The sequence below is a fragment of the Odocoileus virginianus genome, chromosome 22 (genome assembly GCF_023699985.2).
Source record: "Odocoileus virginianus isolate 20LAN1187 ecotype Illinois chromosome 22, Ovbor_1.2, whole genome shotgun sequence".
NCBI lineage: Eukaryota > Metazoa > Chordata > Mammalia > Artiodactyla > Cervidae > Odocoileus > Odocoileus virginianus.
Window position 1 is genome coordinate 52,127,264 of NC_069695.1, and position 17,401 is coordinate 52,144,664.

Here is a 17,401-nt window from a genome sequence, read left to right on the forward strand (position 1 = left end):
ATCAAAAAGCAGGGAAAAGACCTAAACAGACATTTCTCCAAGGAAGACAAACAGACGGCTAACAAACACGTGAAAAGATGCTCATGCATTAATGAGACCCGGAGACGGCAGACAGCACTGGGGTTTTTGCGGGTGGACGGCGGGGCAGGGGGAACTCGGAGGCATCGCCTCCGGCTTGCTGTCCGCCCCGGGGCTCTCAGCCGCCGGATGGGGGCTTCTCGCCCCTCCCTGAGGCTCCTGGCACTTGGCTTCTTCGTACTGCCGTTCAGCTTGCACTGGGGGCTGCTCGAGCACACAGCTCACACGAGCATCATGCCCTTGCTCCTGGACCAGCTGGGGCTCGCCAGGGGCATGCCAGAAAGCACAAGGGGCAGAGCGCAACACCGCGAGACACGAAGGGATGAGACATGCTTCAAGACCGTAACCCGCGACATCGTCTTATTTCTCAGGCTTGCAAGCGTTTGCCCAGCTCCAGACCTCCGGGCATATTCTCAAGAAACGCTGCTACTTCCGTCTCTTATAAATAAGAGCTCCAAAGGGAGAGCAGGGGGCAGCACGGAGGATTCCAGTTTATGTTTTACGGCCTCAGATTTCCCAACTTGAAATACCACAGTTAATTATCCACATTACAAATGCAGCACTCAAGGTATTTACTAAGCTTTCATTTAATCTCACAGGTCTCTGGCACCTGGAGAAATTAGGAGCCTGGGAAAAACAGTGATTAGCAACCATTCAAGACTTAAAGCGCCTTGCAATTGCAAAAAGCACTTTTAAATACTTTTCAAATATGTATTTCTCAGCACCTCTCCCCTGAGAAGGTAGCTCCACTCCAGAAAAGTTAACCTGGGTAACTTTTACAGATGACGGAGATTAGAACTCTCCAGGTTTTCAGTCCAGGTTCGCCTCTTTGTGTAAAATGTAGGGGACACTTCCTTAGCCCAAAGCTGGGTATAAACCTGGAATCCAGAGGCCACTCTCTGCTCTGTGAGCAGTAGAGGAAGGAAACCCCTCACCCAGGGAGATGTTTGCATGCAGAAAATGCAGAGTACTTGTGTTAGTTTTCTGACGTGGTCAATCCCAACCTCCTCATACTTTTTCATCTCATTCTATGACATTAAAATAATTCAGAGGGCCTGAGTCTTTGAAATGACACAAGATGTCCTTGCAGGAGCTGTGACTCTCTTCGGTTGTACAGTCAAAATAGCCCTGGGTCTGAGGAGGCCCTGGCAGCCACAGAAAGAACCCAGTATAGGTAAAAGTGTTTCTCAGTGTCCTCTTTTAAAATGGGGGCAGTAATGCCTAGCCTTAAAGTGCTGCAGTCCATGGGGTCGCAAAGAGTCGGACGCGACTGGGCGACTGAATAACAAAAGGACTGCATCGCTAATTGTGGAACTGCATGTACCTGCAGGGGTTATGGAGGCTGGGAGAGGGATCCTGCCGGTGAACGTCTCAACTCAGACAGTGGAAGCTGGACCTAGAGACAACAACGGTTCCTGCAGACTAGACTCCTGACTGTCCCAGAGGAGGACGATTCTCGAATGTACTACTCTGGGCTGGGAACCTGCATCTCCCACAAGCTCCCAGGTGATGCTCCTCTGAGAACCACGGGGCTGGCACACCTTCCTCAGGTCACCTCATGTGCTTGTAAAAGCATCTACACCTGCCTTTACTCTTCACTCACGCTTCTGTTGACAAGTTGACAAGCACTGTATTTGAATCATAGTGCGTGCTACAGTGCCTGCTGGCAATATTGTGCTTTATAGCAAAAATTTGGGCTTCCCAGGTGGTGGTAAAGACCTGCAATGCAGGAGACACAAGAAACGCAGGTTTGATCCCTGGAAAAGCATATTTGGCCATTCAGATGAGAAATAGCATGAGACATGTATACTTGGTCACTCGGCCACAGTTCCTGACTCACAGCTTCCCAAGCCCTTGCAGTTCCCTAAGCAATGAGGGCAATGAGATAATACATGGTCTCTTGTCTTCAGTTCCTGAAAACACATCAGGGAATCCCACGCAGGGGTAGGGGCTGGTTCCCATGAGAACCATGTGATTAGAGAATGGAACCCTCAATCCCACCCCCTGATTTCCGGGAAGGGAGGGTGCTGGTTGTTGAATCAACCACCAGTGGCCAGTGATGTAAGCCATCATGCCTGTGTAGGGTTCAGTTCAGTCACTCAGTCATGTCCAACTCTTTGCAACCCCATGGGCTGCAGCACGCCAGGCCTCCCTGTCCATCTCCAACTCCCAGAACTTGCTCAAACTCATGTCCATTGATGCCATCCAACCATCTCATCCTCCATTGTCCCCTTCTCCAGCCTTCAATCTTTCCTAGCATCAGTATCTTTTCGAATGAGTCAGTTCTTCACATTAGGTGCCCAAAGTACTGGAGCTTCAGCTTCAGCATCAGTCCTTCCAATGAATATTCAGGACTGATTTCCTTTAGAATGGACTGATTGGACCTCCTTGCAGTCCAAGGGACTCTTAAGAATCTTCTCCAACACCACAGTTCGAAAGCATCAATTCTTTACTGCTCAGCTTTCTTTACAGTCCAACTCTCACATCCATACATGACTCTTGGAAAAACCATGGCTTTGACTAGATGGACCTTTGTCAGTAAAGTAATGCCTCTGCTTTTTAATATGCTGTCTAAGTAGGTCATAGATTTCTTTCAAGGAGCAAGCGTCTTTTAATTTCATGCCTGTGCATTGTTGTGTAGCAACTAAACAACAAGTAAATCGATGGTCTAGTGAGAAACAGGTGTCCCAAGTTCTGGGAGCCATTCTAGCACATGAATGGAACCTGCACTGGGGGCGGTGGGAACCTCTGATTTATAGCTGGTGGGTCAGAAGTGCAGGTAACAACCTGGACTTGAGTTTGGTATCTGATGTGGAGGCTGCCTTCTGGGGCTGAGGCCTTAGCCTGTGCAATTGGAGTCTGTCTCGGGGTAGAGGGCCTCAGAGTTGAGTTGAATTCATCAGCTGGCATCTGAGAATGGTGTACTGGTATGAGGAAGCCTGCAAATGCATCCTGGAATTGGGTCTGGGGACCCAAAGGCCATCCGCACCCCCACCCCACCCCCATCTTTTCTGTTTAGTGTATTGAAACTGATAGAAGTCAAACAATTCAAGGGAAAGGGGAAGAAAAAGCTTTTAAGGTTAAACAGAGAGAGAGAGAGAGAGAGAGAGACACTATGAATTACTTTGGGTTCTGGTTTTAAAGAAAATTCCTAGGCTTTGGCATGGTCACCTTGAAAATGGAAGCGTGCCCATCTATTCCTGTTGAGAGTCTCGAGTTTCCAGAGCAACGTGTTCCTTTTCTGCTTCCTAATCATAAAATTCACACTTCCGAAACAACTGCTGAGCTTATCTTGTCTGTCCAGCCACCAGATTATGTAAGGGCTGTTATTGTTTTAAGGAAAGAGCAGAAGGATATTAAAACGCCACATCTAACAGAGGAAAATGATGCAGAAACGATGTGAAGTTCTAGCACGTTTCTGTGCTTACAAAAACTCAGTTCCAGGCTGCCCGACTTGTTCCAAAATTCCCTCCTGACTCTACTCACAGCTGTGTTTAGAGAATAAAAGAAACATTGCCTCGGCATTAGTGGTCTTTCTCCTCTCTTTCCTCCGCTAATTCCTGGAGGCTTTTCATGCATTCAAAAAATATGAAAATGAGGTAGAAGTTGATAATAAAGAATAAAGAAGTTGTTAATAAGAGAAAAACCAAAGGAGGTGGAGGGAGAGGGATGGGCCCTCTGAAGACAGGGCTGTCATCCTCCTGTGGAGCAAAGTCAATGTCCAAGAGAAGCCTTGTATCAGACCATCAGTTAACACTCAGCGAGCATCCAGCCGGTGGAGGCGGTGCCGCCTGTGCCGGACTCGAGGGCGAGAAAGGTGGGAATGAGAAGGACCAGCACAGGCCTTACCTCAGGGTCCCAAACTGCACAGGGCGGGGCTGGAAGGGAGGCCTGGCAAGATGCACCGACCCAGTTCACAGAGACTCTGAGTGTGGCACATTGTACACGTGCATGCGTGTGTGTGTATGTGTGCTCAATTATGTCCGATTCTGCAACTACATAGACTATAGCCCGCCAGAATCCTCTGTGCATGGGATTCTCCAGGCAAGAGTACTGGAATGGGTTGCCATTTCCTTCTCCAGGGGATCTACCTGACCCAGGGGTCAAACCCGGGTCTCCTGTGTCTCCTCTATCAGCAAGTGGAGTCTTAATCGCTGAGCCACCTGCATGTCACCTTGTGTGTGTGTAAGCTGCTCAGTCGTGTCCGACTCTGTGTGACCCCAAGGACTGTAGCCCGTCAGGTTCCTCTGTCCATGGGATTCTCCAGGCAAGAATACGGGAATGGTTTGCCATGCCTTTCTCCAGGGGATCTTCCCGCCCTGGGGGCTGAACCCAGGTCTCCCGCATTGCAGGTGGATTCTTTACCATCTGAGCCACCAGGGACTTATGTCACCTTATGCGCCATAAAGTGCTTTGCAGGCATGATTAAGTTAAGGATCTTAAGAGTGGGGTATCATCTCGGAATATTCGGGTGGATCCAGTGTAATCACAAGGGTTGTTCTAAGGGCAAGAGGGAGACAGGGGAGTCAGAGAAGGAGGCGTCAGGATGGTTATGTTTCTGGCTTTGAAGATGAAGAAGGAGCCAAGTAATACAGGGCTGGAAAGAGCAGGGCTCCCAGAGCCTCTAAAAGGAACCTGATCCTGCCGACACCTTGATGTAGCCCACAGGACCCATTTCAGACTTCTCCAGAGCTGTCAGATGGCTAATACGTGTTGCTTCACAGAATAAGTGGGTAGCGATTTGCTACAGAGGCAACAAGAAACTGATCAGAGGGAAAGGGAACTAGGAAACCCCAAGCAGCCGGGTACTCCACACCTAGCCCTGGTCAGGGCCTGGACAGAGGAGTCTGTTCCCACGCAGGCTAGGGGGCACCACCCTGGGTTTCCAACTGTGGGGCAAGCAGCCCTGCCCAAGGGGTTCTTCACCCCCAAAACATGTAGGTGGCTCCTTTGCCTCCATTGTTGACCAAAAAATTTTAGAAACTTAAAAGGCCTTATGCTAATCAGTTCAGTTCAGTTCAGTTCAGTCGCTCAGTCGTGTCCTACTCTCTGCGACCCCATGAACCGCAGCATGCCAGGCCTCCCTGTCCATCTCCAAGACCCAGAGTTTACTCAAACTCATGTCCATCGAGTAGGTGATGCCATCCAACCATCTCATTCTCTGTCATCCCCTTCTCTTCCTGCCTTCAGTCTTTCCCAGCATCAGGGTTTTTTCCAATGAGTCAGCTCTTCCCATCAGGTGGCCAAAGTATTGGAGTTTCAGCTTCAACATCAGTCCTTCCAATGAACACTCATGACTGATCTCCTTTAGGATGGACTGGTTGGATCTCCTTGCAGTCCAAAGGACTCTCAAGAGTCTTCTCCAACACCACAGTTCAAAAGCATCAATTCTTCAGCACTCAGCTTTCTTTATAGTCCAACTTTCGCATCCATACATGACTACTGGAAAAAACCATAGCCTTGACTAGACGGACCTTTGTTGGCAAACTAATGTCTCAGCTTTTTAATATGCTGTCTAGGTTGGTCATAACTTTCCTTCCAAGGAGCAAGTGTCTTTTAGTTTCATGGCTGCAGTCACCATCTGCAGTGATTTTGGAGCCCAGAAAAATAAAGTCTGCCACTGTTTCTCCATCTATTTGCCATGAAGTGATGGGACCAGATGCCATGATCTTAGATTTCTGAAGGTTGAGCTTTAAGCCAACTTTTTCACTCTCCTCTTTTACTTTCATCAAGAGACTCTTTAGTTCTTCTTCACTTTGTGCCATAAGGGTGGTGTCATCTGCATATCTGAGGTTATTGATATTTCTCCCAGCAATCTTGATTCCAGCTTGTGCTTCCTCCAGCCCAGCATTTCTCATGATGTACTCTGCATATAAGTTAAATAAGCAGGGTGACAATATACAGCATTGACGTACTCCTTTTCCTATTGGGAACCAGACTGTTGTTCCATGTCCAGTTCTAATTGTTGTTTCCTGACCTGCATACAGGTTTCTCAAGAGGCAGGTCAGGTGGTCTGGTATTCCCATCTCTTTCAGAATTTTCTACAGTTTATTGGGATCCACACAGTCAAAGGCTTTGGCATAGTCAATAAAGCAGAAATAGATGTTTTTTTGGAACTCTCTTGCTTTTTTGATGATCCAGCAGATATTGGCAATTTGATCTCTGGTTCCTCTGCCTTTTCTAAAACCAGCTTGAACATCTGGAAGTTCATGGTTCATGTATTGCTGAAGCCTGGCTTGGAGACTTTTGAGCATTACTTTACTAGCGTGTGAGATGAGTGCAACTGTGTGGTAGTTTGAGCATTCTTTGGCATTGCCTTTCTTTGGGATTGGAATGAAAACTGACCTTTCCCAGTCCTGTGGCAACTGCTGAGTTTTCCAAATTTGCTGGCATATTGAATGCAGCACTTTCACAGCATAATCTTTCAGGATTTGAAATAGCTTAACTGGAATACCATCACCTCCACTAGCTTTGTTCATAGTGATGCTTTCTAAGGCCCATTTGACTTCATAATCCAGGATGTCTGGCTCTAGGTGAGTGATCACACCATCATGATTATCTGGGTCATGAAAATCTTTTTTGTAGTGTTCTTCTGTGTATTCTTGCCACCTCTTCTTAATATCTTCTGCTTCTGTTAGGTCCATACCATTTCTGTCCTTTATTGAGCCCATCTTTGCATGAAATGTTTCCTTGATATCTCTAATTTTCTAATTAGAAAATTATGCTAATCAGGAGGGATTAAATATTGTGGATATCCTAGTACTGTATTTTTCAGATCATCCCCCAACACCCCAGGAAATGGACTCTGAGAAACAGTTCCCCCAGGGGAGAACCACTTAGGATTCTCCATCAGCCTAGGTGAACAGGCTGCACAGCACCCACAAGGAGGGTGCCGGCTGAGGGACAGAAAGATTCATTAACAAGGGACACTTTCCAGGAGTACTCTGAATACAACATGCAGACAAGCACTAAATTAAGCGCTCGGGACAGAAGAAGTTTATTTAAAGCCATTCACTGAATGAGCCAAAAACCACTGCCCAAGAGGCTTGGGATAAAGCCAGCGAAAGCAGGGAGCAAAGCCCACAGAAACACACGAAGCCCTGACATACATTTGCTTCAAAATTGGTAGCTTACCAACCATTTGCAGTTGGTCCTCCCTGTCCTGCTTCCTACTAAAAGGAGACCAAAAGGAGGGAATATACGACCCCCCAAGTGCAGGTCAAGAGGAATGAGGAACTCCCGGTGGCTCGGAACATAACCTTGGTTCAGCCAGTTTCTTTACGTGGCAAAGAGATCAGCGGCTGCCATAGAAGTGCGGCCACAGGGAAGAGGACCAGGTGTTACTGAGCTGAACTCCTCAAGCATTCATGCCACGAGCCGCCCGATGCCTGGGCAACGGGGACCACAGGGGCAGGTGGGGCTCTGTGCCCTCTAGAATCCTGCCAGTGGGGAGGGGTGGGAAGTGGTGCAACTGGAGATGTAAGCCAAAAACTAAGATCTGAAATGTGGAAAAATGACGTGGGGCCCTACAGTGATGGACTGGATGGTCTTGTCTTGCTCTGGCCGAGCCAGAGCATGCAGGTTGACAAAACTTTGAGGCAGAGTGGGAGAAAAGAATGGTTGGCCAAGCTTAAGAGGAGATAAGAGGGAGAAAAGAGGAGATAAGGGATAAGGGATAAGGAGATAAGGAGAGGAAGAGCAGGAGTGAAACAGCTGCTACAGGAAAAAGGATCTTGGAGAAAGAATATTTTAAAGAGGATTTTTATGAATTTGTGTGATTTGCAAGGGCTTCCCAGGTGGTTCAGTGGTAAAGAATCTGCCTGCCAATGCAGGAGATGTGGATTTGATCCCTGGGTTGGGAAGATACCCTGGAGAAGGAAATGGCAACCCACTCCAGTATTCTTGTCTGCAAACTTCCGTGGACAGAGGAGCCTGGTGAGCCACATAAGTTTCCATCGAGTCGGTGATGCCATCCAACCATCTCATCCTCTGTTGCCCGCTTCTCCTTCTTCCTCATTCTTTCCCAGCATCAGAGTCTTTTCCAACTAGCTGGCTCTTTACATCAGGTGGCCAAAGTATTGGAGCTTTAGCATCAGTCCTTTCAATGAATATTCAGGGTTGATTTCCTTTAGAATTGATTGGTTTGATCTCCTTGTTGTCCAATGGACTCTCAAGAGTCTTCTCCAGCACAATTCAAAAGCATCAATTCTTCACTGCTCAGTGTGTTTTTAACCCCCACTTAACAAGGCAGAGACTGGGACCCAGTGAGATTAAATCACTTGCCCAAGGCCACTCAGCCAGAAATCAGCAAATTTCATCTGAGAATTCTATCTGAGGTTTGTCCGAGCCCCTTTTTTCCCCTACTGCTCTCTGGAAACTTCTCAAATGTTTGCCAAACAAATGAGTGTAGAGGAGGAAAAAAATGTATTCTGCAGTCTCCGTGGTCAAATGAGGTTAATGGGCAGAAGCTAAATGGAGACTGACTTTGACTCATATGAGAAATTTTTATACCAATTAAAATGACCAAATGAGCCTTTTAGGATGGTAATGAGCTCCCGGGCATTAAAAGAGCTGGGATATTGACTGAACACCTGCTGGGATGCTGCCAGATGGAATTCCAGCAGTTGGCTGGGCTGAGGGGTCCTACAGTACTGGAAGGTTTTGTTTTAGGTCCTTTGCCACCCCTGGATTCTGGGACTCTGGGACTCTAGCAAAAGCTGTTTTCACATCTATTCAGAGCCGGCCATTCACTGGACTATAATGCCTCTTTGATCTAACTGATGACCCAAATCGCTCTGAGCAGCTCTTAGCGGGTGGCCTGGCCTGTGTGCAGGGTATCCAGTTCAGGGAGCGGCAGACCGCATCGTGGGTACAGCCTGGTGCCCCCCAAGGTCAGGATGAAGGAGCCCTGGGGCTGGTAGGGCCCCAGCCTGCCCCCACGACCTCACCAGGGAGCCGCGAGGAATAGAATGAGGAGGAGAAGAAAGAGAAGAGAAAGCGGGATAGGGATGGGCTGGGAGCCTTTTTTAATGTTTTCCAGCAACTGATTCTGATTACCTGCCACCCTCACCCCCGAAGAGAGAAGCTCATTGTATGTGCTGACTTGGGGGCTCGGGTGACAACACTGATGCCCAATTAGCGCCAGTCCAATGAGACAGGTCAGCTCCCGGCTCCAGGGTCCGCAAAGCAGGAGGTGCCTGTCGTTCAGGCGGAGGAGCCCCAAGCATTACTGTCCTGCGGGCTTTGGATGCCCAGGGCCACTGGGTCCAGGGACAGCACTTTCTCTCGGCCACACGCAGAGCTCAGCGCAATGGGTCTGAGCTTGGATCAGGGATCGCCTTTGTGGGAGCAGGTGGGGTCCTCCCCCACGTCCTCCCATGCCAGCTGAGCCTCGTGCGGCTCCACGAAGCACCTTCACCATCGGCCTCCGGCGCCCTGGCCTCCAGCCCTCCTCTCCCCTCCAGGGTCCTTGACCTTGGCAATGCGAGAGGAAGGTGGTAGACGCTGTCGTGGCTCTTGTCTTAGGAAGCCTCCCCTTCCTGCAAGATGCACGTGGACAGAGGCTTCCAGGATGGCTGTTTGAAAGAGGATACTGAGGTCTGAGGTCCCCTGAAAATTCACACGTTGACACCTCACCTTCAAGGTGGTGGGGTGAGGAGGTAGGGCCTTTGGAAGGTGAGAGGGCATGAGGGCTTCCCAGGTGGCAGTCGTTGTAAAGAATCCATGCCGGCCAACGCAAGAGATGTGGGTTTGATCCCTGGGTTGGAAGATCCCCTGGAGAAGGAAATGGCAAACCCACTCCAGTGTTCTTGCCTGGAGAATCCCGTGGACAGAGGAGCCTGGTGGGCTACAGTCCATGGGGTCGAAAAGAGTTGGCCGTGACTGAGCACGCACACACATACACACACATACACACACGCACACACACACAGGTCATGAGGCTGGAGCCCTCGCAGGTGAGATTAGCTCCTCATCAGAGACTCCAGAGAGCTCCCATCCCCCTCCACCTCACGCGGACAGTCAGAGGACACCACCCAAGAACCAGCAGGAGGGTGCTCAGCAGACCCCAGATATGCTGGGACTGTGAACTTCCAGAACCATGAGAAATAAATGTCTGCTGTTTATAACCCTTCACACGCACCCTGCCAGTCAATAGAAATCTGCTACATTAGCCGGAATGGATGAAGACACGTAACGTGCTGACCGATCTATCCTGAGCATTGCTCATGGGCAGGCCTGGGGCTTACTCTAGAAACCTGTCCACAACCACTGAAACATCGAACATTTTCTTCCGCTCATTGAGCCAAAGATCTCTGCACTAGAATCAGCCTTCCCTGTCACCCTGATCCGAGCGCTGGGACAGACGGGAAGGAAGAGCCCTGGAAGGAAGTAGACACCCCAGTTTCCAGAGATTGAGAGCCCGTCAGCCCTCTGTCTTACAGTCACAGGGGTGTAGCTGCTCTGGGAACGAGGGAGTAAGTATGAGTCGCTCAGTCGTCTCTGACTCTTTTCAACCCCATGGACTGTAGCCTGCCAGGCTCCTCTGTCTGTGGAATTCTCCAGGCCAGAATACTGGAGTGGGTAGCTGTTCCCTCCTCCAGGATATCTTCCCCACCCAGGGATCAAACCCAGGTCTCCTGCATTGCAGGTGGATTCTTTACCAGCTGAGCTACCAGGCAATCCCTGGCTGGTTGCGCGGGGGGCGGGGGGCAGGGCGGTATAGAAATCTTGACGGAAGTCGCTTCCAGGCACAGTTTTCCCGTAAAAAGGGGAGAGGTGGCCCAAGGTCACCGGCAGGCCCCCACGGTCAAGGTGAGGGTCCTTGTGGCCTTTGCTGCCCTCGGGCTGGCGGGGCTCCTGGCTGCGGCGCCCACAGAGCCCCTGAGGCCTCGGAAACTGCGAGGCCTCGGAAACTGCGAGGCCTCGGGGATGGGGGCTGGTTCATCTCTCAGGAGGAGGTCAGGTCGATGCTGAAGTCGTCGGAGGTTAAGCCCATGGACGCGGCAGGCCTGGGAACCAGGGCCCACCAACAACATTTGAAATGCTACAGAGCTCAGGCCCTGGGGGCTTGCGGGGTGTGTTCCTGGCAAAATGTCTGTTCCTTTTGCTTCTTCCAAGCAGATGTGGTCTTGTGAACCACTCACAAGCCTTTCGGGTTAGATTCCTCGGCAATACAACCGGCGCTCCGGGCAGCAGCGGAGGGGCTGGCACTGACCGAGGTCCTTTCGAGGCGGATGGAGCCCGAGCCCCGGCAGCCTCTCGGCGGCCCCGAGCAGCCTCGTGGCTCCGCTCCTCCCGACCCCGCGGCCCCGGGTCCGCTTTCCCCCGTGTCGGGCGTTTGGCTTGGACGAGGGCCGGGCCCCAGGCCTCGCTCCCCTGTGGCTGTTGGTGTCCAGCCCCAGGGCGGCTCTCTGGCCGACAGCGGCCTGGGTGCGGGGCTTCGGGGCGCCAGCCGCACGCGGGCGCGCTGCCTGCGAGGCGGGAGGGCAGGAGCCGGGAACCTCCGCCCCGCGGCCCGCCCCAGCCTCCTCCCTGAGGGCGCAGACTCAGAGGGCGCCCCGAGGCCGCGCCCTGCTCCCCGGGGCCGACCTGGCGATACCCTCCCGGCTTCTCCTCTGCACCCCAGGCCGGCCCCACAGCCCACGGGCCTTTTGGGAGCCTCTGCGGAGAAGAGCCCGTTCCCACACACTCGGGGCCGGGGGCACGGACACCCACGTCCAAGTCGGTTCCAAGCATTAGCAGCTCGAAGGAGTCTTCATCCTAAAAGACTTTATTTGGTGTCCAAGACAAAAACAGTATTTTTCACGTATGGCTTTAAGGAAAAGAATGTCTCTTTTTAAAATACAGTTGTTTGAGTTCCGTGACCTGCTATGCACAGTGTTGAGGCACTTTTTAAAAATGCTCCCCTCGCTGCGACCTCCCCAGGAAGACTTGTGGACAGGCTCCCAGTGATGTGTAAGCTGTCGGTCTCTATTTCAACAGTCACAGCTGCAAGGCTCAGAAACCACCCCCTCTCCTGGTGTTTGCCTTACTGAACTCTTGCTTCACATACGGAGAAATTTTCTCAGAGCAGTGTGGCTTTAGGTTAAAAGGACAAAATAAACCAAGTGAAAATCGAGTACTTCCTTTCGGGAACCTGATAGCTCAGGCCACAAACGATCTTCAGAGCAGGTTGAAGCAGTGATGGTGAGTGTGTGTGTGAGTGCGCGCTTAGTCGCTCAGTCATGTTAGACTCTTTTCGACGCCATGGACTGTAGCCCCCACAGGATCCTCTGTCTGTGGGATTTTCCAGGCAGGAATACTGGAGTGGGTTGCCATTTCCTCTTCCAAGGGATCTTCCTGACTCAGGGGTCGAAGCCACATCTCCTGCATTGCAGGCGGATTCTTTACTCACTGAGCCTCAGGGAAACCCACTGATAACCATGTGACCCAAAAGGTTCACGGCCGTCCCGAGCAGAGCAGGCCCCTTGGACACATCCCTGTATAAGCGAGGCCTTTGCTCTGCCCTTCTCCTCCCCGCTGCCTCCCCTGGGCTGGGCCTTCTCAGACCCGGGTCTGGACCCCACTCAACTCCCACAGAGCCCGGCAGCCCCTGTTTCTGCATGCCCCAGCCAGGCCTCCCTCAGCTCCGTAATTCTCCTTCTCATCCAGCAAGGTGTGCCTCTCGCTGTGCGGCTGACTGTGGCTACATTTAGGGAGGCAGTGAATCTGCTCCGTGCCTGCCTTTGGGTCTTCGCTCAGGCCGGTGTTGCACAGCGCTGACCAGTGACCTCCCCGAGACATCCACATCCTCTTTCCTGAAACCTGCGAATACCTCCTTAGGTGACAAAAGGCACTTCGCGGATGTGACCACATTAAGGACCTTTCGATGGAGAGCTTATCTTGGCTTACCTGGTGGCCCTAAATAATACTAAGTGCCTCCCTAAGAGGAACGCAGAAGGCTATCAGACTCCGGAAGAGAAGGAGGTGATGATCGCAGGGTGTGGGAGGGGGGACGTGGCCTGGAGCTCGGGGCAGAGCTGGACGAAGTGAGGATATGGCTGCCCCAGGGGCTCAGGAGAGCCGGGCCTGTTCACACTGTGCATACAGCCCTGGGAAACCGGTTCTGCACTTCTGGCCTCCAGAACTGTAAGGGAATCAGCTTTGGTTGCTATAAGCCACTGGATTTGTGGAGATGTGTCACAGCAGACGCAAGATACAAGCATAGGTGTGTTATATGATAGTGTCCCAGGTGGAGCTAGTGGCAAAGAACCTGCCTGCCAATGCAGGAGACTCATGAGAGGCGGGTTCAATCCCTGAGACAGGAAGATCTCCTGGAGAAAGGATAGGCTTACCCACTCCAGTATTCTTGGGCTTCCCTGCTGGCTCAGACGCTTAAGAATCCGCCACAATTCAGGAGACCTGGGTTTGATCCCTGGGTTGGGAAGATCCCCTAGAGAAGGGAAAGGCTACTCACTCCAGTATTCTGGCCTGGAGAATTTCATGGATAGAAGAGCCTGGTGGGCTCCAGTCCATGGGGTCACAGAGAGTCGGACAAAATGACTGAAGTGACTTAGCACACACTGTGATAGTTCAAGCGATGTGAAAGTCGCTCAGTCGTGTGTCTGACTCTTTGCAACCCCATGAACTATACAGTCCATGGAATTCTCCAGGCCAGAATACTGGAGTGGGTTGCATTTCCCTTCTCCAGGGGATATTCCCAACCCGGGGATTGAACCCAGGTCTCCTGCATTGCAGGTGGATTATTTACCGGCTGACCCACAAAGCAAGTCCCTAATAGGCACTTATTTTGGTGCCTCCTGGAGACTCCTTGTTCAAAGCTCTGCACACACCTCCTATTCTCTGTAGTCTCCGGGCCCACGATGGCAGTAAGCTACCCAGGGTCTTTTGGTACAAAGTGTTGTCTGTTTCAATGTCACATGACATGCCATGCGAGGAACAAATGCTGGATGCTTACTCAACCCTCTTGTGAAGGAAGGCTTTCACAGACCTGAACCTGTGACACTCTGTACCCTGTTACCTTATTTCCTCGGTTATGAAAGCAACACCCAGTAAACTCAGTGTGACAGCAAGGCCTTGACAGTCTCCTCTCCCAGAAATGCAGCTTTTGTTTCTGTAGAGGCGCGTCCTTGGAGTGGGGACTCCCCTGCTGATTGCGGAGCATTCTGCAGAATGAAGGGCAGTTTTGTCAGGGGTGTCCTGACTGAACTGACCCTGCCTCAGCTCACTGGCATGAGGCTGGCCCTCAGCCTCCTCAAAGGACTGCAGTGAGACCACTCTGAAAGACCAGTCAGTTTGTAAAGGCATGACACTGGGTGGTTTTTCTGCACCAACATTTGGCACAGCAACCTAGCTGATCATCAGAATCACACAGGGAAGCTTTTTTAAAAAGTCAGGGGAGGGTTCCCGTGTCGCCCTTAGAGTGTCTGACTTAGAGGTTTGGGATGAAGCCTGAACATTTGCTGTCTTGGAGAGTCTTGGGCTCGGCCAGCTTGGAAAAGCACTGCTGTGAGCTTGCCAATATTCCTTCTTCTGAGAGCATTGCCTCACTCTGTTTATAGCTAAGTGTGTGCCTGCAGCTTCCCCGGGTCAGGTAATATTTAAGAAACCGTTTAGTCACTGCAGGACACCTTGCCCTTCCAGCACTCAGGAGATGGGTGTTGAATCACACCCTCCTTCAAATATGACCACCTCCAGAGGCAGGGTCCCACGATGAGAGCCAGAACTGGTGATGGCCAGGCAGGGAAACCCTTCACGCTCAGCGAAGCTCTCTCTTCTGTAATTTGTCTAGCTCATTCAGCCAAGACGTTTATTGAGCACCTGTTATGTGCCAGAGGGCTTCCGTGGTGCATAATGCAATGCAGGAGACCCGGGTTCAATCCCTGGTTGGGAAAGATCTCCCAGAGGAGGGCATGTCTACCCACTCCAGTATTCTTGCCTAGGAAATCCCATGAACAGTGGAGCCTGGTGGGCTACAACCCATGGAGTCATGAAAAGACAGACATGACTGAGCAACTAGCACTTTCACTTAAGTGCCAGGAACCAGTAATATAAAAGTGAAGGAAACACACACAAATCCCCGCCCCTTAGTCCACATCCGATCATCCCATCCAGTCACTCACCATACTGAAAGTCCCCCGTGGTGTCTGATTTCTCCTTTCAAGGATGAGGAACCCCAAGCCATCTTTTTATTCTTTGACCATCTTCCAGCCCAGCCCTGACCCCAATCCACCCATCAAACTTACGGCTTTTGCCCGTGTCCCCCCCACAAGTTCCCCTTCTTCCTTAGTGAACAAGTAGAGATTTGTTCTTCTGCTCTCCACAGAGGATTTCTGGGGCAGTGAAACTCCCCCGTGTGATGCTGTAATAGTGGATGTGTGTCTTTGTGCATTCGTCAAAGCCCATAAAGTAGACGCCAGTGTGAACTGTGGACTTTGGTTATGAGGATGGTGGGGGGATGTTGATAGTGGCAGAGACTGTGCTTTTGTGGGAACGCTCTGTCCTTTCTGCTCAGTTTTGCTGTGAACCTAAAACTGCTCCAAGAAATAAAGTTTTTTTTTTTTTTTGATAGCATGACTTAGTGCAGAGCTTGCGTGATTCAGTTCAGTGCAGACCAGCTCCAGCAGCCCACGGTAACCCATGTTACCCCAGCCAGCACTTGAACTTTTTCTAGAGGCAATGCATATTTTAAAGCAGAAAAATGATGAGATCGTTAGCGAGATTTCGGAAGATGGCTGAATGGGAATTAGTTGAGCCAGCAAGGAGTCAGGGGGCCCATCGGAATCGTGTGGGGAGGGTCTCTTCCACCTCACGGCTCGCAGGCCATCCACTCTAGAAACCTGCATGAACAGCAGAATTCCCTCAAGGCCCAGGGAGAATCCCGATCTACCTCCTCTCACCCCGGAATTTTGCTGTAACAGGTTCAGGCATCCTCTGTTTGAGGGTGGAGGAAGCACTTTGGCAGTGCTGGGTTCTACCTGTGACTTAGGGATCTCGGTCAGGAAGCCTTCCGGGTAGAGCCAACATGCGTGCAAAGCACCCGTGTGTGCCTGGCAGAGACTTGGCTACCCTCCTTAAGAATGGGTCAGGCTACAGCAGGCACCCAGGAAGGGCTTTGGTTTTCATGGTCTTCCTCTAAGGCACTCTCCTCTTTGCCTGCTCAGATGTCTGTCATCACCGTTTTTCATTTACTGTTTTAGTTTTTCTAAAACACTTTTCTTTTTTTAGGCCTCACCCAGTCTTCTCTTATTGATTCCCCTTTATTTCCTCCAAGGACTCAGAAACCTTAATGTCAATTTCAATTTCCAAACCTTGGAGCAATTGAGAAAAGTGCTTCCTCTGGATCAATACTTCCTCCTGACTTGACCTGGAGATATTAACAACTGTTTGGTGTACGATTTCACTGGGGGGAAAAAAAAAAACCAGAAGCCAATAGAATTGTAATCCATGGGTATAAAACGCACTGGTTTTATGGAGAGGCTCTAAAAGCTCAAAGAAGAAAGATACTCTACTTCGCTGCCCTTTCTTGGTCCACTAAGCTTGTCACCATGTCCAGAAACTAGCTCCGTTTGGCAGCAGTCCCTTCATGATTGTTCTGCCAACTGTGCGTGGACATTTCTTTCCCTCCCCATAATTTCAAGTAGACTACTTTGCCAGCCATGTGAGCGATTTGCTCAGCAATTATAAGTTATTTACAGTCGCTAATTGACTTACTGGGGTCTCTTCTTGAAAAGTGAAATTGTTAGTCACTCGGTCGTATCCAACTCTTTATGACACCATGGACTGTAGCCCACCTGGCTCCTCTGTCCATGGCATTTTCCAGGCAAGAACACTGGAGTGGGTTGCCATGCCCTCCTCCAGGGGATCTTCCCAACTCAGGGATGGAACCCAGGTCTCCTGCATTGCAGGCTGATTCTTTACCATCTGAGCTACCAGGGAGGCCCTAGGGTCCTTTGTTAGTGAACCAGAAAGGACTCGAGTGTTTCCACTGGTATGAAGTTCAGCTATTTCTCTGGGGGTGCCCGCAGTTATTCCTTCTGCAGTGCCCCTGCCTGTCTCCCCAGAACTCCCCTCCTGGATTTGGGGGCACCCACACTTCCCTCCCAGGCAAAGCAGAGGACAAAGCTTGCCCGCTCACCTGCCTCTCTGCCCAGCGCCCCTTCTCCATACCACCACCTGCGAAATTGAGGAAGATTATCCTGAAGTATTTAGAACAGCTCAAGGGAATGACACGGTCAGAGTAGGAGGTTTTTAACAGCACAAGGTGGCATCCCCTCCACAGGTCCAGAGGGAAGAGAAACCAGGCAGGTGAGGACCGTCACAC

At 50.8% G+C, this 17,401-nt stretch overlaps 1 protein-coding gene across 1 annotated transcript; it reads right to left on the reverse strand.

Moving 5' to 3' along the window:
* Positions 1 to 81: 81 nt before the first annotated feature.
* Positions 82 to 11,814, reverse strand: LOC139030425 (basic salivary proline-rich protein 1-like). The gene is made up of 3 exons (XM_070453036.1): positions 11,223 to 11,814; positions 10,870 to 10,991; positions 82 to 339 (listed from the first exon to the last, which is right to left on the reverse strand). The coding sequence occupies exons 1-3, from the start codon at positions 11,812 to 11,814 to the stop codon at positions 82 to 84; spliced, it is 972 nt and encodes a 323-aa protein (XP_070309137.1).
* Between the last annotated feature and the right edge of the window lie 5,587 nt (positions 11,815 to 17,401).